The sequence below is a fragment of the Canis lupus genome, chromosome 3, assembly GCF_048164855.1.
Source record: "Canis lupus baileyi chromosome 3, mCanLup2.hap1, whole genome shotgun sequence".
Classification (NCBI taxonomy): Eukaryota; Metazoa; Chordata; class Mammalia; order Carnivora; family Canidae; genus Canis; species Canis lupus.
Genome location: NC_132840.1, coordinates 25,914,957 through 25,937,557, shown reverse-complemented (window position 1 = coordinate 25,937,557; position 22,601 = coordinate 25,914,957). Strand labels below are relative to the sequence as shown.

The 22,601-nt window shown below is 51.9% G+C and overlaps 1 protein-coding gene and 1 long non-coding RNA gene across 10 annotated transcripts in view; one reads left to right on the top strand and one right to left on the bottom strand.

The window, feature by feature from the left end:
- Positions 1-22,601, bottom strand: part of LOC140630114 (beta-catenin-interacting protein 1) — a 155,274-nt gene that overhangs the window by 80,486 nt on the left and 52,187 nt on the right. Inside the window, exon 1 of one of the 6 annotated variants that reach the window (XM_072819735.1) lies at positions 1,574-1,878. The exons of 4 other annotated variants lie outside the window; for them this stretch is intronic. In XM_072819735.1, the coding sequence (XP_072675836.1) occupies positions 1,574-1,664 (91 nt within the window). In that variant the 5' untranslated portion in view covers positions 1,665-1,878. Of the gene's footprint in view, positions 1-1,573; positions 1,879-22,601 lie in introns of those variants that run through there. One more of the 6 variants, XM_072819734.1, reaches the window with a different exon arrangement.
- LOC140630115 (uncharacterized) lies at positions 2,056-19,660 on the top strand. 4 transcript variants are annotated; one of them, XR_012027895.1, is made up of 7 exons: positions 2,056-2,370; positions 2,779-2,906; positions 7,618-7,776; positions 9,351-9,448; positions 12,985-13,127; positions 14,976-15,074; positions 19,042-19,660. It is a non-coding gene; the product is annotated as an uncharacterized lncRNA (long non-coding RNA). The 4 variants fall into 4 exon arrangements; XR_012027897.1 differs by lacking the exon at positions 2,779-2,906; XR_012027894.1 differs by having other exon boundaries at positions 2,056-2,906.

Below are 22,601 nucleotides of genomic sequence, written 5' to 3'. Positions count from 1 at the left end.
TACTATAAATGCACCAAGAAAAGCTCATAATAGAAAATCAGCAAATTACAAAGGACTCAGCGCTCAATACATCTTTCACATAACATTTGTTTGCCCACCACAATGAAGATAGAGAGCTGAAATTTATATTTGTAATATTAATTTAAGTAATTCAATAATGAAAAGCAAGTGGAGGTGAATGGATAAATATGTTTTAACAAGAAACATTATCACTGACTAAACTAAACATATTTGAACTGTTCCCAAAATACTCAGTCCAAGCACATATTTTTGAAAATGTGTGGGTTTTCCCCAAGAGACACAGAACTTTGACATTTTCTCCTGGATATATTGGACTTTCAGACCTCCACTCCACATCTGGAAAAAACATTTCAAACTCAGCTTGATGTAACTTCTAAAAACCAAAGTGAGAGCGATTCTATACTTCGTGACTGAGACTTGACTATGACAGTCAACAGAATGTTAGAAATGAAGTAATCAAAAGTTTATCATCCCCAGTGGGAAGAAAGGAACATGGAACAAAAGATGCATTTGCCTCTTCTGCCCTTTAATTTGTGAACACCATACTTCTCTCCGTCTGTCATGCCAAGAAAGAGAAAAATGAGGATTTTTTTTTAAAAAGCTTATTAATACGAAACATGATCGTTTCATCTAGACTTTTATCAGCCCTCTCCCCCCAAGATTTTTGATTAAAAATAAAAAAAAAAAATCCAAGTACTCTATAGACTACACCTAGATTACTTTGCTCCAAGGCCAAGGAAAATGTTTACGATTCCAAGATCCATTCGGAGGCATGTATCTGCAATGCGTAAGCTTTTCGTTGGCAAGATCAGTCAATATCAGAAAGCGTGCACTGTTTAAAAGGTTAAGTGGATGAAGGTTAGAACGACAACAAAACCATCGATTCACCAAGAAGTTTTTGGGGTTTTTTGTTTTTGTTTTTGTGTGTGTGTGTGTGTTTTTTTTGTTTTTTTTGTTTTTTTTTTTGTTTGTTTGTTTGGCCAGGTAACCGTACAATAACGTCGGCCCTGAGGAATCAAAGAGAACCTGTAAGCCCCTGCACGGTCTAAATTACCGTCAGAAAAACTGCACCGCGGGGTCGGCGGGAGCGGAGGAGACGCAGATTGCTAACGCGGGATGAGACCGCGACCGTAAACCTCATCACAATTTTCACCTTTGGATGAAACGTGGGAGGGGAGCGAGAAGTTTCGGCCTCGGCTTGTCTGCAGACAGACAAGATTTAAAGGACCCCGGGAGGAGGCGGAGAGGGGCGAGGATGCGGCGTCCGCGGCGCCGCGGCGCAGCCCCGGGCTCCTGGAAGGGGATGCGGAGGAGTGGGCTCTTATGTAAGCGCACAGCGGCACCGAGCGCGCGCCCCCGGCCCGGGGCACCTCTGGGGGCACCTCTGAGCGCGCCACAGAGCTCCCCGGCCTCTCCCCGGCCTCTCCCCGGGGTGCCCCCCGCCGCGGCCCCGGGTGCACGCCCCCCAGACCCGCCCGGGGCCGGAGCCCCGCTCCCCCGGCGCCGCGCGCCCACCCCGGCTCCCCCGGGCCCGCCCCGGCCCGCCGCTTACCTCGCGCGGCCCAGACCACGCCGCCGCTCAGCAGCCCGGCCAGCAGCAGCCAGGCGGCCGGGGCCAGCGCGGGTGCAGGGCGGCGCAGCATCGCTCGGGCTCCCGGCGCCGCGGCCGGCCCGAGGCGGGAGCGGCAGGCGCGCGCGCGGGGCGCCGACCGGGGCTCTGGCGGCGGAGGCCGGCTGCTCCGCGCCGCGGCGAGCTCCGGGGTCCGACGAGCCGCCGCCGCGACGCTGGGCCGCGCGCTCGGGCCGCGGGCGCCCTCCCCTCCGCCGAGGCAGCGCTGGGCTGGAGGCGGCGGCAGCAACTAAGATGGCGGCGGCGCGCTCTCTCGGGTCCGGCGAGGGTACCGGCGGGGGCGGGGTGGCGGCGGGAGGGGCGCGCGCGGGGAGGCGGGGAGGCGGGGAGGCGGGGGCGGGGCGGGGCGCGCGCCTCGAGTTGCCGGCAGAGCTCGGAGCGCGCGCACGCGGGGCCGCGCCCGGGGTACCTCCCGAGCGGCCGGGAGAGGTCCCGCGGCTGCACCCTCTGCACCAACCCCTCACCCCTACGCTACGCGCGGCCCCAGGCTCCCGGGCCAAGCAGTACCCCGGGGCCGGCGCCGGCCTTCCCGCCCCGCGGAGTGCAGACCCCCTGGAGGGGCAGGGCCAGAGGGTGCAGCCCGGGGGCCCCTGAGCGCCAACACGCTGGGCCACCTCAGGCAAGGCACGTCGCCTCCCAGAGTCCTGGCGTCCTCTTCTGCGGATGGAGGGGATGACAGGGAGCCTGCCGGGTCGTGAAAGGTTTTCAAGGAGACGGAGGTCAGCAAAACGCACTTTGTCAACAGTCAAGGACCGCGCAGCACGTGCTGCCGCGGTTCAGCCCTGGGAGGGGCACCCGCTGCCCCCAGGAGTCTGTCCTGAATCTGTATGTCCAGATTCCTTCATTCGCTGGAGAAATCTGTGACGGCTTTTTAAAGATGGCTCGTGCGCGCCCTTTCTCGCTGATCTTAGTAGGATCCCAATGGTCCCTTGGAAATTCAGAGCTCCAACTGGATGGAGAAGGGTTCTTCCCCCGGGGGCTTGAGTCCTCCCCTTCTCCCCTGGTTCCCCCACCTTCCCTCGGCCCCTGGGACCGCCCCCCACGAGAGGTAAGGACTGGCACAGTCATGGATGGGTTCCAGTGCCAGGCACTGTGCCCTGTGAGACATGATTGGCTCCATTTTGCAGATGAAGGAACAGAGACTGAAAGGTAAAATGACGTCCCCAGATGTGACACGTGTAGTGAAAAGAACCATCAGCCCTCGAGGACAGGGCGGTGACATTAGGGAGACCCCAACAGCAAAAGCTAAATAAAGGTAAGATGTGAACTATTCCAGACTGTGCTGGAAGAACTATCCGACTGTGCTTTGGAACACTGTATTTGTCATAGCTGTGACAGCTGAGAGGGTCTGGCAGGCTGGTGGGTTTTGTGGAGGTGGGCTTGGGATGGCGTTCCGGAGGTGCCCCCCAAACCCGGAGGCTGGGAGAAGTAGGAGCAGAGCAGAGGATTTATTTAGAATAGTGGGTGAAGAGCCCCCAAAAGTGGATTCAGACCAGAGTATGAGGTGCCTTAAGTGGCAGGATGGCCCCACAGGCCACAGGAGGACCTTGAACAGCAGTGATCAGAAGCATGATGTGACCTGATGGGAATTCCAAAGTGACCTGTAATGGAATATGCTCCTCCCTTCATTTGTCCCTCAAAGGCATCCTCTACCAAAGCCTGCAGGTTCTATCTTTCCTTCCCCTGCCACCCCCTTCCCTGGATCTGAGAGGACTAGACTCTCCTTGGGTAGACCCTTCCCAAGGTACCTGCCTATCAGGTTCCCACCATCTCCAGGCCTCACTGCCTCACTCCTTCTAACCAGCACTGCAGAGTCATCCTCTCCAGCCGTTGCTTTTGCTTCCCTCCCCCTCTGGCTCTTGTGAGCTCCTTGTTGCCACTTTATCTGGTCCAGACAGCTCTGCCAGGCTTTCAACCCACAACCTCATGCCCCACCCAGCTGACCTCAGGGCCTGCTCTCTCAACACAGTCTGTGCTCAAGTTCATTTCTACCCAAGGCCAGCATTATATAGCACATCTTCCGCTACCTTTGCCCCAAGTCACACCCAGGCTGTCTCTTGCAGAAAGTCCTCCTGACCCTCAGGTCATCCCTCCCCCATCCCCACCTGCTCTGAACCAGGCAGTGTCTAGGATTGATAATGTGCTACGCTGTGCCATTGACCAACTAACCCATGTGTGTCCCTGGGTTAGTGCTCTAGTGAAAAGGACCCAGACAGTACAGTCAGACAGTGCCCAACAGGAACTCTAGCTGCTTCTACTATGAGTGATCTCAACAAGTCACAGAACTTTGAGTCACTTTCCTCACCCTATGAAGAGATTAAATGAGATAGCAATACCTATTTCCTGGAGTTGTCAGAATTAAATGAGATGATGCAATGAAAGTGCCTCGCAGACCTTAATACATAGTATGTCTAAACGCACAGGAACTTCTCTTTTTTTCCCTCGGGAATCTTCCGAGCTGCTTGTATACTACTGAACATACAGTAGGCACTCAATAAATACTCAGAGATGAACTAAATGAATTCCTGTATTCATTTTTGTATTGTGGACCTCACACCTCAGAGGATAAAAAAAATACCCTGTAGGTTTCCAGGGACCTCTGAGATTTACAAAACACAAAATCAGAAAGGTATAAATCTCAGAACTATGTCTTGAGTCAATAGGATGATGCCAAGAGGGAAAATGTAATGTATTCAGTTCTATTAGAAACACAAACAAAAGCTCTTTGGTGTCTGGAATCCTGATCCCTTTATCTTCTTACCCTCACTGTCCCTGCAAGAAACAAAGAGGTAGATCAAAAAGGTTCAGCGGCAGGTGGGCAGACAGAAGGCTGGTGAGCTCGGTGCAACCTGCGCACGCTGAGATTTTGCCCACGGGAGAGTTAGTCCAGCTGCAAGGCTCAGCTTGACTGTCTTGGAAGCCAGGGAAACCAGTGAACTCAGTTCCCAGTCTGCCTAACAATAGCCTCGGCCATATTGGCACTTTTCAGAGGTCTCCACGTGATGGATTAGCTAATCCTCAAAATGGCCTTGAGATGGGGATCGATCCAGTCTTAACAGTTAGCAGAGACGAGTCTCTCCTGAGCAGAGCCAGCCACTGAGAGAGCAGGAGCACCAGGGGTCCCGGGGCAGTGGGAAATGAGGCGGTGCCCAGGCTTGTCCTAGTCAGGGTCAGACATGGAAGAATAAGGAGGGGGCTTTGATAACCAGGCCAAGGAAGACTTGAGCTTCAGGGCATATATTCAACCTGTCTGTGCAATAGGGTAGAAGAACACAGAATTTCTAGGGTGCTGGAATCTTCTGAAATGATTCTACAACAGTCTCTACTAAGCTCTTTACTGGGGACATTTCATTTATGCCTCCAGCAACCTTTCCAGAAGGTATTTTTATTGTGCTAGGTGAAAAAAATGTAAAATTTGATGAAGGAACCCATTGCTAGAAAGAAGGACACCTGGGATTCAATTTTATATAGGTCTGAGCCCCAAATAATGCCTCAGCCACTACGTGAAATGACACCTCAGATACCAAAGGAGAAAAAAAAAAAAGTCCTGTGCAGGATCCTGCAGCGTGGAGTCATCAACCTGGTCCACCACAGTCACACGTGGGGCTGTGCCACCTGGCAGCTCTTCTGAAGCCATGGGAGGCATCCTCATCCAGCCTGGGTTTCTCACCAAGACAGTCATTCCCAGGTCCAGGGTTGCTGAGAGATGGAAACATGGTTGCATGAAGGAAAACTCTTTGCCAGGAAGCTGAACTACTCTTAGGTGGCATGTTAGGACTGTTAGCACAGTGTGCGCTAGGCCAGTTTTGGTGGGAGGCAGGTAAGCAGTCACTGTGGACAGTGTGTGAATGATATGCTTGGGAGTTAACCCACTTTAGGGATGCAGCAGAAGAAGGCTGTAGGAATCTTGATGAGAGCTACCACTTATAAACTCCCCCAAATACTAAAACCATAGCCCCAGCACCATTACTAGGGTCCCCCTGGAGCCCCAGAAGCCTCAAGATCAGGCCCTGTCTCTGCCTTCTGGTGGCCCAGACAGGTCTCTCCATTCCTGTGAGAAGAGATTATTAATGAGGGGCAAAAGTACCAGAGGCTCCAGTTGGACACCTGAGCTCAAACCTGTCTCTATCCATTTCCTCTCCTTTTGCAAAATATCCATTTAATTTTGTTTTATGGCCATATTAAATAGTTACAAGTCTCCAAGGTCAAATCCGGAAAACAAGGGGCTCAGAAAAGTCTAGTTCCATTCCTGTCTCCTCCTCTCTGTCCCTGCCCGCCCTTAAAATTACCATCTTGTCTGTTTTTGGCTTCTCCTTCCACCGTGGGTTCTTAAAGTACAAGCAAGTATTAGAATGTATTTCTCTCCCCTTTCTTAGATAAAAAGAAGTGTATCACATCTGCATCTTGCTTTTTTTCACTTAATAAAATATCCTGGTGATGGCTCCATCTCAGTATCCCTTTCAGAGCTGCATTGCTCTCTCTCATGCAGTATGATATTCTGATATAATGAGAAACAGATAGTTGGTCTTCATCTCCAATTCCTAGCACAGAGCTGCTTAATCCCTTGGAGTTTCCTGAAAAAGAGGAGCATCTTTTGTTGCAATGACTCTACTCCAGGCAGGCTCCTGGATGGGAGCTAGTCAACAGAATAACCAAGCCACGATAGAAGCTTGGAACTTTCAGCCCCTACCCCCACCAATTTGGGAGGAGAGGGGGGCTGGAGATCAAATTAATGATCACATCAATGTGATGCACCTCTCCCCAAATCCCTGAACTACAGGATGCAGAGAGCCTCTGGGTTGGTGAATATAACCATGTGCTGGGAGGGTCATGCACCTTCATCCTGTGCTCAGGACCCTTCCACGCCTTGCCCCATGTATTCCTCATCTGGCTGTTCACTTGTATCCTTTATAACAGCCTTTATAACAATCTGATCAATGTAAGTAAAGTGTTTCCCTGAGTTTTGTGAGCACTTATGGCAAAACATTGAACCTGAGGAGGAAGTCATAGGAATCCCGAAAAAGATACCCAAGTTAGACAGAAGTGGAGATCACCTGGGAACCCACTACTTGCAAATGGCATCTGAAGTGGGGACAGTGTGAGAATGAGCCCTTAACCTGTGGGGTCTGCACTAATTCTAAGTAGTTAGTGTCAGAACTGAATTTTTTTTTAAGATTTTATTTATTTATTCATAGAGACACAGAGAGAGAGAGAGAGAGGCAGAGGCACAGGCAGAGGGAGAAGCAGGCTCCATGTGGGGAGCCCGATGTGGGACTCGATCCAGGGTCCCCAGAATCAAACCCCGGGCTGCAGGCGGCGCTAAACCGCTGCACCACCAGGGCTGCCCCTCAGAACTGAATTTAATTCCAGCACACCTAGTTGGTGTCAGCAGAGAATCAGAGAATAGCTTGGTGTAGAAAACTCACACATTTGGTGTCAAAAGTGTGACATACATATAACATTTATATGTCTGACATACATACATGTAACGTTTTCATTCATGTGGACATACCAGACTTAATCAGTTCTCTATTGATGATCAGTTCTCTAATTCTCCCACACTGACCGGTTGTTTCCAGTCTTTTGCTTTTACAAAGAGAGCTGCAGTGAGCCTTTTTGTGTTTCTTGCTAACTGTGTGGATTTCTACCTCTTGGTTAAGATACTTCATCTCTCCAATCTTAGTATCAATTGTAAAACAAAGATAAGTCTGTGCCTGCCTCACTGGGGGTTAGTGAGGAATATATGAGCCAACACACAACATTAGCTATCATTATTGTTCATCACTGTCCAAAGACAGAGCTTCACACCTCTCTGGAATGGCAGAAACTCTGACTTAGGAAGGGACATCCCTGTGGTCTCCAGGGAGTCAGGTTGAGGCTTGACAGTTTGTTTCAGACTCCCTCTAATGCTTTCTTTTTTTCTTTTTTTTCCCTCTAATGCTTTCTATGGCTCTCCATTTGCAAAGGAAGTAGGAATTCCCACAGATGCAACATCAGCTATCACTGGCTGCTGAGAATTTCCAAAGAAGGAAAATCTCAACTTCCCATAGAAGCCAGGAAGCTGGCTTTTGCACTCCCAGAGGTGGGACAAGGATTGAAGTTTCCTATTTATGCTTTTCCCAAAGGTAACACACAGCAAAGTCCCCTCCTCTCTTAGGACGGGCAGCTGGGAAAGGCACAGGACCTACTCACTTTTCTGTATAGCGGAGGGGAGGGGTGGCTATTTCACTCTGCAGCATGAATTATACACACAACGCACTACACACACAAACAACATATGGACAGGCACGGACTGTCTGTGGATACACAAGCCAAATATGATGTGCCCTGTCTGCACACTACATCCCAATGGACAGGACTGGAATAGGTGTATGGGAAGGAGCAAGGAAAGAGAGAAAGGGTAGGGGCAGAAACAGCACAGCTTCCCCAGCACCACCGAGGGAACACAGGCACTGCTCGAGCATAGTGGAAGCAGCACGGGCCTGGGTTCTATCCATAGTTCCATCATATTTCCTGGAATTGGGGGGAGGGTAGGATAAAATGGTTTAAAAAATAGGAGGAATGTCTTACATCATCTGGATTAAGACAGACCTGGGTTCCAGTTACTAGCAGAAAAAAACAGACAACCTACTTACTGTGAGCTTCAGGTTCCTTCACTATAAAATGGGCATATAATAATAAATAATAATAATAATAATAATAATAAATATGCCCTTTAGATTATTGGGAAGATTGAATGAGAGGTTGCATAACAAGGGTTTATCTCCATGTATGGCACATAGTAGGTGCTCAATTAGCAGTAACTGTTCTCACCAGGATGATAATATATGTGACTATGCTTTGAAAAGTCTGAGGAGTTGATGATGGCTATAACTGCTTTCACAGTGGAGCCTGGGGGACTCAGTCAGTTAAGCCTCCAACTCTTGATTTCAGCTCAGGTTGTAATCTCAGGGTTGTGAGATCAAGCCCCCCATTGGGCTCTGGGCTAGGTGTGGAGCATGCTTAAGATTTTCTCTCTCCCTCTGCCTCTCCCTCCCCCACTCTAAAAAAATATTTTTTAAATACTGCTTTCACATAGCACTTTAGAGTTTGCATTTGTTTAGCATGCTCCCTTTTTTTGGAGGGCATCTATATACTCTGGGGCCTCATGGCAATCTTCTTAGTAGATGTTTTCACTCATTCCTGTTTAACTGATGGGAAGCAGGAGTTCAGAGGGGTTAAGTGATTTGACAGTGGAGAAGTAGTGCAGCTGGCCTCAGGTGAGACTCTTCTGGCTTTTCTGTGCTTTTTCCTTGCCTTTCAAACTCCCTTAGTCATCAAACACCAATAAAAAATCAAGAGCCAGAGTTCAGAATTTCTGGCCCTTTCAAGCCTCCAGCTCATTTACTTGCTCAGGATTACTTCTCTTTCTCTCCTTCCTCATCTGCGTCTCAGGGATTAACCACCTCACATAAGGAGTGTTTACTATGGGCTGGCCTCACCTGAAGCCTGCTGTGTGCACGGTCTGATTCTGTGCTAGCAGCAATCATGTGCGATGAACACCGTTATTACCCTTCACTTCCAGAGCACAATACCAGGGCTGAGAGAGGTTAAGTAATTTGCCCAAAGCCACACAGCTAAGTGGGAGAGTCAGGATTTGAACCTAGGTCGTTCTGACTCCAAAGTAGAAGCTCTTACCCATGACATTACTATCTCCCAGAAGCTGCTCGATGGTGAAAGTTTCTACATGGCCCTGGAAAGTCAGAGGCATCAAGATGGGAGAATTGCTTGGCTGATCCCCGTCTGGCTCGTGATATGGTGAGTGGTCAGGAGGGAGCCAAGAAGTTCAGTGGGGCATGAGGGGAAGCAGATGCCCGACCAATGACCAGGCCTCCTACTCCATCCCAAAGGGCAGCCAATACGTCCCCTCTGTGTAAGGACAGTCCTGTCCTGGTCATCGCAGGCCGGCTCCCATGCTCACACTCCTGCAGAGAGGGTCTTCTCTCTGCCTGTAGCCCTTTTCAGATAACTCAGCCTTTCTTATACCTTCTCTCATTTCACCCAAAGTCAGCCACTTCCTAGCTCGGTGGCCTCTCCTTTGTTTTGTCATCTATGAAACAGGGATCAGTATTACACACGCCTAAGAGGGATGCTGTGTGGATTAAATGTGATAATGCACAGAAAGGACTCAGCACCGTGCTTGACACGTTGTCAGTGTTCAATCGATGTTGGCTGTCACTCCAGTGAGGACGGTTTTGGCCACATGTGGACAGGGAGGGGTATGTGTGTCGGGGGCGGAGTGGGGGGGATTAATTCTCTTCTCTCTGCCTCTCCAGATCCTGAGGGTTCTTTCAGAGCCCTGAGGCCTGAGCCCTTGCATGTGTGACTGGGGAGGATGAGCTAGGTGGCTTCCTCCTGGAGCCTCCCTTCCCTCTGGTTTGACCACAGCCCCAGTCATCTTCAGGGCCTGCAACGTCACAGCAAGGCTTGTTGACATGGGCCTGGCACTGTCCCATTGTCTGTTCAGCCTGCAGGAAAAGCAAGGAGAGAGAACCTTACCTAGAGAGGGACTTCTGCTCCTGCTCCTTTTTGCACTCCCAAGGGCCTTCTGTTTCTAGTCCCCCTCGGGTCTCAAGTGGCAGGAAGAAAGGGAGAAGTCCTGCTCCTTTTTCCCTCTCAAGCCAACCTCCCCGACATCACAGTGCTGGGCTTTGATCATCCAAGGGCATTGATTTAGGGGATGCAAATGAGGAGGCTGTCTGTGGAGGGAAGATAGTCTTCCCCAGGATGGCAGATAAGTCTCAGAGAATTCTCAATGAGCCTTTCTGTGGCTAGCTTGGCAGAAGCCAGGGAGGAGGCCAGCACAGCCTGGGAAACACAGGGACCCAAATTTCAAGAAAATGCTGAGCAAGTAGGGCTGTCACCCTCTGCCCAGGTCCAGGGAGGCAGGGGCAACCCAGTGGCCTAAAAGGGGAGGGGAAGGGACCAAGTAGGAATCTATTAATCCTACTGTCCCATGATCCCCTAGCTTCACAGCCCTCAAGGTGCAGTGATAGGAGAATGAGGGAAGGGTCCTTGACCTGCAGGCTGCAGGCTGGGTCCCTGAGCATTCAGTGCAGGAGGCCTGGGAGCCCGAGGAAGAGGGAAGAGGCAGACGGGGAGACTAAGGACAAGGAGCCCCAGATGTGTGGCCCGGGGTAAGGAGGCTCTGCTTGGCACTAGCTGGGCAAGCAGTGGGCCGAGCTGAGACTAAAGCTCATGTCAGCTGCCTCCAGGCCTATGTAGGGCACCTTCCAACCAAAGGAGGCAAGCATGGGCAGGGCAGGCCCCAGACAGCCCAGCCCTGGAGCCACAGAGACCAGGGGCAGTCCAGGCCTGTGTGCTGGGAGGGCAGAAGGAAGAGAAGCCAAAAACACCTCTCGGTCCTTCTGAAGAGGGTCTGCCCCCTGCCCATGGGACTTGACTGCCACCCCAGGAATGGAGGAGGAGAGGTTGCAGCATTAACCTCCAGCCTCTACATTGACTCAAACCTTCCCTGGGGCCCCACATAATCACAGTGCTCTGTGAGTCACTCCACACGCCCTAATCACAAGAGTCCCTGCCACCCTGGGCTGGGTACCTGCCAAGGCCCAGACAAGCTGTCCTGATGTCAGGAAATCCTTGAGGAAAGGTCTAGACTCCTCACTCCTTCAAAGTTCTCACTTGCCTATAGTTCCAAAGGCTGGGCCTCCGGTGCTTGGCCCTGAACAGGATCTGACTGGGGGCCTGGCCATGCACGCCCCATCCCCGAGTTTCCCCCCAGAGCTCCCGTCTAAGCAGGGCGAAGGGGAGGCAGATGTTAATTTGCTCATCTTTGCTAATTTGAAAAGGAGCACAAACAGCAGAGCTTGGTTGCACTGCTCTGCCGAGGGTGCAGTTTAGGTCCAATTATGTGTTATTAGCGCATCTACTCTTTGTTCCCCTGGCATATTAATTGCAGGTCTAGTATTGTGGCAATTAACACAATTATGGGCTCTCTCTTCCGGCAGCCTGGAATCTACATGCTTCCGGCCAAGGAGCTGGGCTGCTGAGATGGAGGGAGATGCCCACTGGGGAAAATGGGTTGGATTGTGTCCCCCAAAAAAACCATATGCTGGGGGCACCTGGGTGGCTCAGGTTATGATCCCAGGTCTTGGGTTCGAACCCTGGTCCAGCTCCCTGCTCAGTGGGGAGTCTGCTTCTCCCTCTCCCTCTGCCGCTCCCCCTGCTTGTGTGCTCTTTCTCTCTGTCAAATATATAAATACAATCTTTAAAAAGCAAAACAAAACAAAACAAAATACCATATGCTGAAGTCCTAACCCCAGTAGGACTTGGAATGTGACCTTCTTTGGAGGGAGGGTCTTTACAGACATCATCTGAGTTAAAATGAGGTCACTGGAGTGGACTAATCCAATATGACTGGTGTCCTCATAAAAAGGGTGCATTTAGTCACATAGAGGGAAGATAATATGAAAATACAAGGAAGAGGCCTAGAGCACACTCTCCTGCACGCAACCCTGATCACACCTTGACTTTGGATTTTTGGCCTCTAGAACCGTGAGACAGTACATTTCTGTTGGTTAAACACCTACAGGGGTTCGTTAAGGTAGTTTGAGCAAACTCACAGATCCACTCTGCTCCAGGCAGAGTCCCCCGGGGGTGGGGGTGGGGGAACAAGAAAGGCGGGGGAGAGAGGGGCCACTAGCATTGCTGTCCCCTCTGAAGCCTCAAGCAGGAATCAGCAGGGATAGTCAGCACCTCCCTCCCACCAGACACCTCTTCCCAGGGTTTGCCCCGCATTCATGTCACCTGTGTTCTTCTGGCCCTGGGGCCTTCATTGTTCATGGGACTGCTGCTGGAGTTCCTCCTCCTCTCTGAGCCCTAACAGGGTCACTTGGGTTGGCTGATCTTGGATGAGTCACTTCCTTTCCCTTTGGCATCCCCTTACCTTGTCAGGTAAACAGTGTATGTTATTTCCCAGGTTAAGCAAGTTAAAATGGTCAGGTAGCTGCACAGCTCTTTACAGCTTATAAGATACTTACCAAAGACCTGTCTGCTTGATACAACCCTAAGGGGTTCGTTCCACCCTTAAGCAACCCTGGGAGGTTGGGATGACCCCTGTATTCTACAGATGGGAAATCTGTGGCTTGGAGAAGACAACCTATAAGCAGCAGAATTCAGAACTTGAGCTCTGATTTTACACCTAGTACTCTTCCTCCACAAAAGCAGTTCTTATGGAATATTCTACGGAATCCTCTATGGAATATGTAAGAAATATAAAGAGTTCTGTGGTCAAATAAAGTAAAAGCTAAATGACATGGATGTCTTCATTGCAGGACTTCTCAGAGCCTTCAACATGCCATGACTTTCCATAAGAATGTATACAGCATGCAACTTTTTTTCAGCCTTCTTTTCCTTTTGTGGGACACCTGCTGTTTCAGACAGCACTGCATGAACTGCTCCAGGATGGCAAAACCAGGTCTGAATGGGGAAGAAGAAGCTCAGTGGGAGGGCCCCTTCCTACCCCTGCTTTTCCTCTTCCCCATGGCAGGCTGGCGGAGCACCAGGGATGGTGTCGCTGTGGGATTTCCTTATGCAGAGGTTCAGCCAGCACCAGGGCCCAATAGCGGAGGGTGGCTTGTCCCTGACCACACAGCATTCTTCCCTTTAGGCACCACTGCTACCCCCTGCATGTGGCCCTGGTGGCCTGCTCCCACATCCTCACCTGCTAGTGGAGCGAGAGAGAAACAAGCATGTTTCAGATAAATAAAATAGAGCACGAAAGAAAATAGAAAGTAAAATAGGGTGGTCAGTTAGGATCCTCGGAGAGGGTATTATGATCTGAATGCTCGTTTCCCCTCAAATTCATATGTTGAAATCCTACCCCCTAGAGTGGCCGTGTTAAGAGGTGGGGTCTTGGGGAGGGGAGTAGGTCATAGGGTGGAGCCCTCACCAGTGAGGTTAGTGCCCTTGTCAAAGAGAGGTCCCCAGAGCTCCCTTGGCCCTTCCATCATGTGAGGACACAGAGAGGAGACAAAACCTGGGGAGAGGCTCTCACTGGAACCCGACCACGCTGGCACCCTAATCTGGGACTTCCAGCCTCCAGAACTGTGAGAAATGCATTTCTGTTGTTCATAAGACACCCCGTGTGTGGGATTTTGTTACAGCAGCCCGAGGAGACTAAGACAGGGGGTGACATTTAAGCTGACAAAGGAAATTGAGGATTCGGTGGTGTAGGAAGAGCGGTGCAGGCAGAGAACCAGCTCTGCGGTGGGGCAGGCTCAGCATGTCTAAGGGATGCGAGGCTGGTGGTGCAGAGGAGGGGATGGTGGTGAGAGCTGAGGTCAGAGATGACCTGCAGCTGGGTCCCTGAGGCCTTGGCTGCCCACGATAGGGAGGGGAGGTTCGTATCCTGAGTGCAAAGGGCAGCTACTGCCCTACAGAGTTCAGGGTGTAGACCTGGGAGGTGTTATTGGTGTTTTCTCAAGCCCCAGAAACGCAAGCAGCTTCCAGACCCAACCTTTCAGGAAGGCCCTTGAGCTGGGAGTGGGACAGCGTATTCTCAGAGGCAGCAAGAGTCAGAAGCTTCAGAAGCTCGAGATCACTGAGGCAACATAGTCGTTGGGAGAGGCCAGCCGATGGTGCAGACAGACACAAATGGACCCAAGACCCACAGGGCACAGAGCCACACTCTTCCTTCCTCACTTGTGGACTGGCTGGGGCTTTGCCAGGACCCGGGCGGATAGGCAGCAGCCTCTGGAACATTACCAAGCGGCTCTTAAAGCTTCCACCTGAGGGTGGGGGGTGGGGGTGAATGGGTGACGGGCACTGAGGGGGGCACTTGACGAGATGAGCATTGGGTGTTATTCTATATGTTGGCAAGTTGAACACCAATAAAAAATAAATTTATTATTAAAAAAATATTAATAAACATTGCTAACTGAAAAAAAAAAAAGCTTCCACCTGCAATGACCCTTCACGTCTACCCATAGGTCATTAGCTAAAGCTTGGGCCACACTTACTGGAAAGGGGGAGGGGGCTGGGAGAACCTAAGGGGCAGCACTGACTCCCATGAGCCTTTTTACAGCCAGGAAACTGAGGCTCTGACACATAGAATAGAATCAACCAAAGTCGGGGGCTAATGGTGGTGGTCCAGTGCTCTCTCTGCAGTGCCCCACTCCCTCCTCATCTCCCAGCCTCTCCTTCTGGCTAATGACCTTGAGGAGCTTAATCTCCTAAGCTTCTCTGCCCTCAGCACCCAAGCATGAGCTCGTCCTCCTGGCTTCTCAGGTACTAGGACATCCCCTCTTGTCTTTCCTCTCCCCAGAGACAAATGCTTGGGGTCCTGAGCAGATCACACAGCCTGGGGAGGGAGGTGGTGCCAGGAGCAGATCCAGCCAGCACCAGCAGGAATGCACCAGGCCAGGTAGGTAATGGTGCACTGCTGGTTTTCCAACACCACCCAAGGACTTGCCGTGACACATCACTCCAAATGTTTTCTCCTTCTGAGGCAGCTTTCTGGGCCTCTCCAGCTGCCCTCTCTCGGTCTGGCTACTGGGGAGGAGCTAGGGACCAGCCAGGGCACACACAGGCCTCTGCCACTACCTTGCCCTGACTCCAGCATGAGCTGCAGAGCATGGCTGAGAGAAGGATGGCCCATGGGCAGGTGCTGGAGTTCTGAGGGGCCCTCCTGACGCCCTCCGCTCCCTGCAGGCAAGCCTGGGTATGCCATCCCTGCTCTGCCTCTTTGGTGACCCAGCCTGTCCTTCCCCATGGGACGCTGCTCTGCTGCAGCCTATTTCCAGATCAGCCTGCTGCAGTGGCCTTGGAGACCACAGGGCAAAGCTGCCTCCTCTCATCCCTGCCTCCTCAGCTCATATTCAGCAAGTCTTCGGTCAGCAGTTCCTGACTGGCTCAGTGGTACAGCTGGGCTGGGTTAACTCTCCGGGAGTCTAGAGAAGTTGGGGGTGGAGGGAGGTCATCCAGATGGCTCAGGGTTTACCCACCTCTGGAGCAAGCCACGTGAGCTGGGAGGATCTGTGAGAGCTACGGAGAAGGAAGGTTCCGGATAGAAACCTTGAGGGACCAGAGTCCAGGCCGCCCCTCTCAGGGTATGTCCTCTCTGCAGCCCAGGCAGCTCTGGATGGGGGGTGGGGGTGATTCAGCCAGAGAAAAGTCCATGGGCCACCTTTTCCTGGGAGGCTGGACTCCCGCGCCGGGACAGATTCCCAAGGGATGAGCCAGCAAGAGCAGCAGGCTGAGAAGGGTGGGTGGGCAGGGCTGTTGCTGAGGGAGCGCCAAGGGCCCTGGCTCAGGAGCTGCCCACAGAGGCCAGTGAGGCCAATGAAGCCTGGGAGGGTGTGTGGGCACAGCTGAGGGGGAGACTGGCCCCCCCGGGACCTGTCCTGCTGCCCCTGAGCCAGGCCCCATCTCCACTCACAGCTGAGCCCTGCACCCTGGGGCCTGGGGCCAGGCCTGCTGCTCTGGCTCCCCAGGGTGGCCGGTGTTTTTCTTTCACACAAACACAGGGACGCAGGAGGATGTGCAGCCTACGGGAAACAAAGAGCTATTTTTACCGCCTCATTGTTTCCTCTCCCAGCGTCCCAGCTCCCAGGCCGAAGGACATCTCAGGCCTCCCTCCTTACACCCAGGGGCCTGCCGGGCTCGGCCCTGCCAGGTGGCCCTAGCACAGCCTTGCTCTCCCTCAGGCGCAGCCCCAGAGCCCCTCTACAGAAGATGGCCATGAGGGATCCCTGGGTGGCGCAGAGGTTTAGCGCCTGCCTTTGGCCCAGGGCGCGATTCTGGAGACCCCGGATCAAATCCCACGTTGGGCTACCGGTACATGGAGCCTGCTTCTCCCTCTGTCTATGTCTCTGCCCCTCTCTCTCTCTCTCTTTCTCTGTGTGTGACTATCATAAATAAATAAAAATTAAAAAAAAAAAAAAAGAAGATGGCCATGAGGCTGGAGAGGCACACAGAAGGTGCCAGAGCCAGGCCTGGGAGCTCCAAGGCCGGTGGGTGTCTGGGCCTGTCTACCTTCCAATACCTGGCTGTTTCAACCTGCAGCCTGTTCAGAAGAAACCCCTTAAGGGACGCCTGGGTGACTCAGTGGTTGTGCATCTGCATTTGGCTCAGGGAGTGATCCCAGGGTCCTGGGATAAAGTCCTGCATCAGGCTCCCCTCAGGGAGCCTGCTTCTCCCTCTGCCTGCGTCTCTGCCTCTCTGTCTCTCATAAATAAATTAATTAAAAAAGAAGAAGAAGAAGAAACAACAACCCTTTGAGCAGCCCAGCCCCTGCCTCAGGGGAGGTCAAAGTTGGGCCCAACCCCCTCCCCTATCCTCAGCCCCAGGGGTCAGAGTTGCCAGTTCATGGAGACAATAAGGAGGAGCCTGGCCTTCAGTCAGTCTGGTAGGTGTGAAATTCTCTCCAGCCAGTCACTCCCCCACCATTGCCTGTGGGGTTGGGGGGCAGGCACTGAGGCTCACAAAGTGACTCTGCGCACGTCCCAGACTGGGAAGCCGGTTTGACCATGCTGGGTGGTGTGTCCCCATCAAACAGCTCGTAATCAGGGGCGCCTGGGGCGCTCAGCTCAGGCGGTTAAGCATCTTTTTTTTTTTTTTTAAAGATTTATTTATTTATTCATGAGAGACAGTGAGAGAGAGGCAGAGACACAGGCAGAGGGAGAAGCAGGCTCCATGCAGGAAGCCTGACGCGGGACTCCATCCTGGGTCCCCAGGATCACACTCTGGGCTGAAGGCGGCGCTAAACCGCTGAGCCATTGGGCTGCCCAAGCGTCAGACTCTTGATCTCAGTTGGGGGTCTTGATCTCAGGAGTCATGAGATTGAGCCCCACAGCGGCTCAGCGCTGGATTGAAACCTTGAGATCTTGTGAGGGGGAAGGGCATTAACTGGAGCAGTCCCCCAGCCTCCCGGAACCTGCAGAGCTGAGGGGCACCCCCAGATGGACCCTGTCGCAAGAAAAAACCCAAAAAAGCTTGTAACTGTCACAGCCTGATTTGGAACCCAGGTGTGTGCAGCTGAGCCCAGAGCCCCAGGAGGACCTCCCCTGATGGCAACCACTGCCTGAGGCCTGGAGGGGGCTGCATCTTACTCCTTTGAGGTTCAGTGGGGTGGGGAGGGACTTCAGGCCCTGGAGGCTGAGATCTGTGACCTGGGAGGGGAAGGAGGGGTGCTGGGGGCTCAAGGCTCAGGGCACAGTGGCTCCCCTGTCCTCTTGTTTGCTCTGAAGCAGAGCCGGCTGCAGTGGGAAGGAGCCTCTGGCAGTGACGGGTTTTTTTTAACTACTTGATCACGATCAAGGATTTAATTTTATCCCCTTCCCTGGCTGGCTGTGATTCTATTTGGAGTTTCTGCACAAGCTAGTGAGCAGGAAGGTCTCTGGAAGACAGGACTTCCCCGCCTCTGGGCTCGGCAAGGCCCCTCCTTGCCTGTCCAGATTCTAGGAGGTCCTTCTGGGGAAACCCTCAGCCCCGCAGGTTGCAGGTTTGAGTGAAGGCTGAGGGACTGCACCAATTAACACCCTCCTCCCTCGAAAAGCTGCTTAGCAGAGGGAGAGGTGTGGGGCGGGCAGGGGAGCAGGAGCCGCTATCCCTCAGCCGCTATCAAGGGATCATCTTGGCTCTTTCTCACTCATCAAAAAAGTGATTAACAGGGGCGCCTGGGTGGCTCAGTCCGTTAGGCATCTGACTCTTGATTTCGGCTCAGGTCATGATCTCAGGTTGTAAGATTGAGCCCCATGTTGGGCTCTGCGCTCAGAAGGGAGTCTGCTTGGGATTCTCTCTCTCCCTCCCTCTCCCCCTCTGCCCCTTCCCCTGCTCACCTTAGCACGCTCTCTCTCTCTCTCAAATAAATAAATCAAAAAAAAATTTTTTAAAGCAGCATTTCACAAGCACCTGACGGTACCTATGGCCACATTCCTCCCCTCCAGGAGCTAGCTGCACACATGCCTTCCTCTGAATAACTTTTAAGTAGAGGGAATGGGGGTGGGGGACACCATCACGTGACTTAATGATGCTCATATGGGCCAACCACCCACTGTGGGCAGGTCTCTGCTAAACTTGTCATCTGCATTATATCATAATTCTCAGCCACAGCCTTAAGGGATAGATGCTCTCGTTCCCATTTTTCCAGTAAGTTGGATAATTTGCCCCAAGTCATGCAGCTAAGTGGCAGAGCCTGTTCCTAATCCCACCAGTGGGAGCCCAGGGGTCTTACTGTCTCCCCAGCCCCCAACTGCATGGACACAAAGATTTATATTGTGGGAGTAAACAGTATAAACCAAGGTCAAGAGAGAATCAACTGGACTCAAAGCATTGTTGGTGTGGAATCTGTCAAAGGTACAATCATTATTATTATTATTCCCATTTTACAGATGAGGAAATGACTGAGACCTGCTCAAGAGTACAGAGGTCACAGTAGGGAGGCTGGGCTCCTATTCCAGTCTTCAGTCCCCAAATTCTGACCTCTCTAGTTGACCTCACATGGGGACAGCTATGCTTCGAACCAGATACTGGCCAGGGGCTGTGAACAGGAAGAGGCAGAGAAAAGTGGAAGAGGAACCTATTCTAGAAAAACCAGCTTAAAAAAAAAAAAAAGAAAGAAAGAAAGAAAGAAAGAAAGAAAGAAAGAAAGAAGAAAGAAAGAAAGAAAGAAAGAAGAAAGAAAGAAAGAAAGAAAGAAAGAAAGAAAGAAAGAAAGAAAGAAAGAAAGAAAGAAAGAAAGAAAGAAAGAAAGAAAGAAAAACCAGCTTAGCTTGGAGAACTGCCAGGTCCCCAAGAATGGGCAAGAGGTAAAGAACAGGAGTTTGATGGCTGGCTCGGGGCAGCCACTGGGGCACCGTGAGTTGTTGGGAGGCCAGCTTCACCCAGCCCAGCCCAGCCCAGCCCAGAACCTTCTTCAGCCCAGCCCGAGGACCTAGCACCCAATGAATATTTAACAACCTAGGATGTCCAGACACAACAGGACTTAGAGAACACTGACAACACCCAGAGTGGTCCTGGGGTCCCAGAGAGGGCATTGGGCAATCCAGTGATGTGGGGTGTACTCTCCACCGCCTACCCCATCAAAGTAGCAGCTCCAAGCATGGAGTCTGGGGTCAGACAAGCTGGGTTCATGTTCTGACTGTCCACACTGACCTTTAGCAAACTGTGTAACCCTCACTTCCTCTTCTGTAAAATGGGGATAATACCATACTTACCCCATACAGGACTGAAGATGGTGTATATACAGTCCTATGCACCTGCACACAGGTAGCACCCAATGCACATTCCTTGCGTTATTAAGATGGGGATGGGGCAGTAACCTGCATAAAAGATGTTTATGAAAACCCCCTTCCTTCAAGGGCTGAGGCTAAAGACCAACGAAGTGGAAACTCTCAGAGGTTCTGGGTCTGAAGTCCCCTCCCAGGGCTGTGGATGTGGGGCGGGGCTCCCACAAGTGTGCAAACAGGGAAGCCACCTGTTGCACACTCTGTTCCTTCTCTAGGGACTCGGGAAGAGGCCCAGGCAGGGCAGGGTGTGGCTCTGCTCTGGGCAGCAGCTCCCCTGACCTCCTGGCCTGGCAGGATGGGCAGGTCCCTCTGGGAAACCATCCGTGAGGGGGCAGTTCTAATGTCAAGGACGAAAGTGAAGGCAAGGCATTGGCTGATACTCAACAACCATTTCACTGTCCTTATCCTTTCAGGAGGCCTTTTTTAAATTTTTTTTTTTTTTTTTTTTTTTATGATAGTCACAGAGAGAGAGAGAGGCAGAGACACAGTCAGAGGGAGAAGCAGGCTCCATGCACCGGGAGCCCGACGTGGGATTCGATCCCGGGTCGCCAGGATCGCGCCCTGGGCCAAAGGCAGGCGCCAAACCGCTGCGCCACCCAGGGATCCCAGGAGGCCTTTTTTAAAATTAGGACTAGCAGCAATGGTCACCCCCAAATACCCCAAATCTCCTAAACACCCAGTTATTTCTCAAGAGACGTGGGTTTCCTCATTGGACAAACATTTTCTTTATTTTATTTTATTTTTTTTTTGAGAAACATTTTTTAAACATGGCCTCGGTGGATCCCTGGGTGGCTCAGGGGTTTAGCGCCACCTTCAGCCCAGGCTGTGGTCCTAGAGTTCCGGGATCGAGTCCCACATCAGGCTCCGGGCATGGAGCCTGCTTCTCCCTCCTCCTGTGTGTTTGCCTCTCTCTCTCTCTATGTCTATCATAAATAAATAAATCTTAAAAAAATAAGTAAATAAACATGGCCTCAGGTCAGTCTGGGACTATTTCATCTGGGAAAGGGGTGGGTGTCATGGGCGATCGGCAAATTGAGAATGCCCCCGGCAGGCAGAGCAGTTGGGTAGTGGTGGGGTCCCCTGGGACCCACAGAGCTCCCAGCCCTGGAAGCTGGCTCCAGCCCCCACCACCGAACCAAGTGCCACAGAGGGATCAGTTTCCCTGCTACAAAGGGTCCTGTTCAAAGGTTGGAGCAGCCTGGATTCTCCCAACTGCTAGGCACCTGCAGGGGTGGGGAGAAGTAGCGCTACATTCTCAACCACCCTCCCCCCAGGGCTGGGAAACACCAACAAAAGCCAGGGTGCCCTGCCCCCCTTCTCAGCCCATCCTCACCTCCCCCACTCAGCCGGGCCCCAGGTGGTCTAAGGCCCCAGCAGTCCCAGTCCACCTGTTGTCATTTCTGGCTGGATGCACCCGTACCTAGAAAGGTGAAACCAGAAGGTTGCCTGCCGTGTGGGCTGGGGGACCCTGACTTCAGGGCTGCCCGCAGTGTTTCCCCTTGGCCTGCTGAGGTGTCCCGACTCCTTTCTTGGTGGCCTAGTTCTCGTTAGAGACACAACGAGTTAGACAACCCTGAGATGGTATCTCCCTCCGGGCCCTCCCGTTCCAGGCTCTCTGCTGGGGGTTGGGCCATGGCTTCCAGGATGGCCAGCCCCTCCCTCTGCTCAACCGCTCAGCTTGGAAGAGCAGATTGGCTCTGAGGCTAATTCCCGACACCACAACTCAGAACACAAATAATTTACCTTACATGAGCTCTTGATTTGTCTCTTGTGATGTTTGGCTCACATAGCTGTTTTTGTCTTTTTCTCAACAACCATGAAATCCTTCCCAGGAAAGGAAGTTACAGGGAAAGGCAGGCCAACTCAATGTATGAATGTAAGTTAGCTGAAGATGGAATAGGCCGTCTTGTGAGGCAGTGAGTCCCCCATCCCAGAGGGTATTCAAGCCAAGGCTAGACAAGCCCTTTTTAGAGATATTTCAGAGGCAACACACACATCTGGTCACTGTGTGGGCTCCTAGGCAACCTCCAACATCTCTCCCAACACTGAGAGTGAATGATGTCGATTGTGTTGTCCGTCCTCATATTCTATAAACCCCACGGTGTCTAGCACCCGGTGAAACTCTTTGAAAAGGAAATAGAAGCAGTGAGTCCATGTAAGCATGAAAAAAAAAAAAAAAAAAAAGACCTAAAATGGGATGATGAAGGATGGAAATGAAAGATTCTAGAAAATGCTTCCAAAGCAAAAATTCCTAAAGAAGGAATGATTTCAGCTTCTAAACTTGAATATACAGCTGAACACCAATAAACCCCCCATTTCAGGGATGAGAGAAGAGGCGGATATTTCATTTGGACTTTTGCTACAAGCAGCTCAAGACTGCTGCCGTTGCACAGGATGCTGGGGTGCCTAGGGTGGAGGGGAGCCCCTTTTGGGGTGCTTAGTGTCCGCTCGGGTGGGCCTGGAGGGGCGAGGTCACCTCTGAAGACTACTGACCTGTCTGATCTAGGACGATATTTAGAATCTCCAGGTCCAAAAGGAGGCTCAGCCTTCTACGGACCCATGGCTAGGCTGGGAAGATCTCAGAATTCTTCCAAAGCCCAAGCTCCGAGCCAGGTTGCAGGCAATTAAACCAGCAAAAGTGGTGCTTTCTTGAGGAGAGAGGG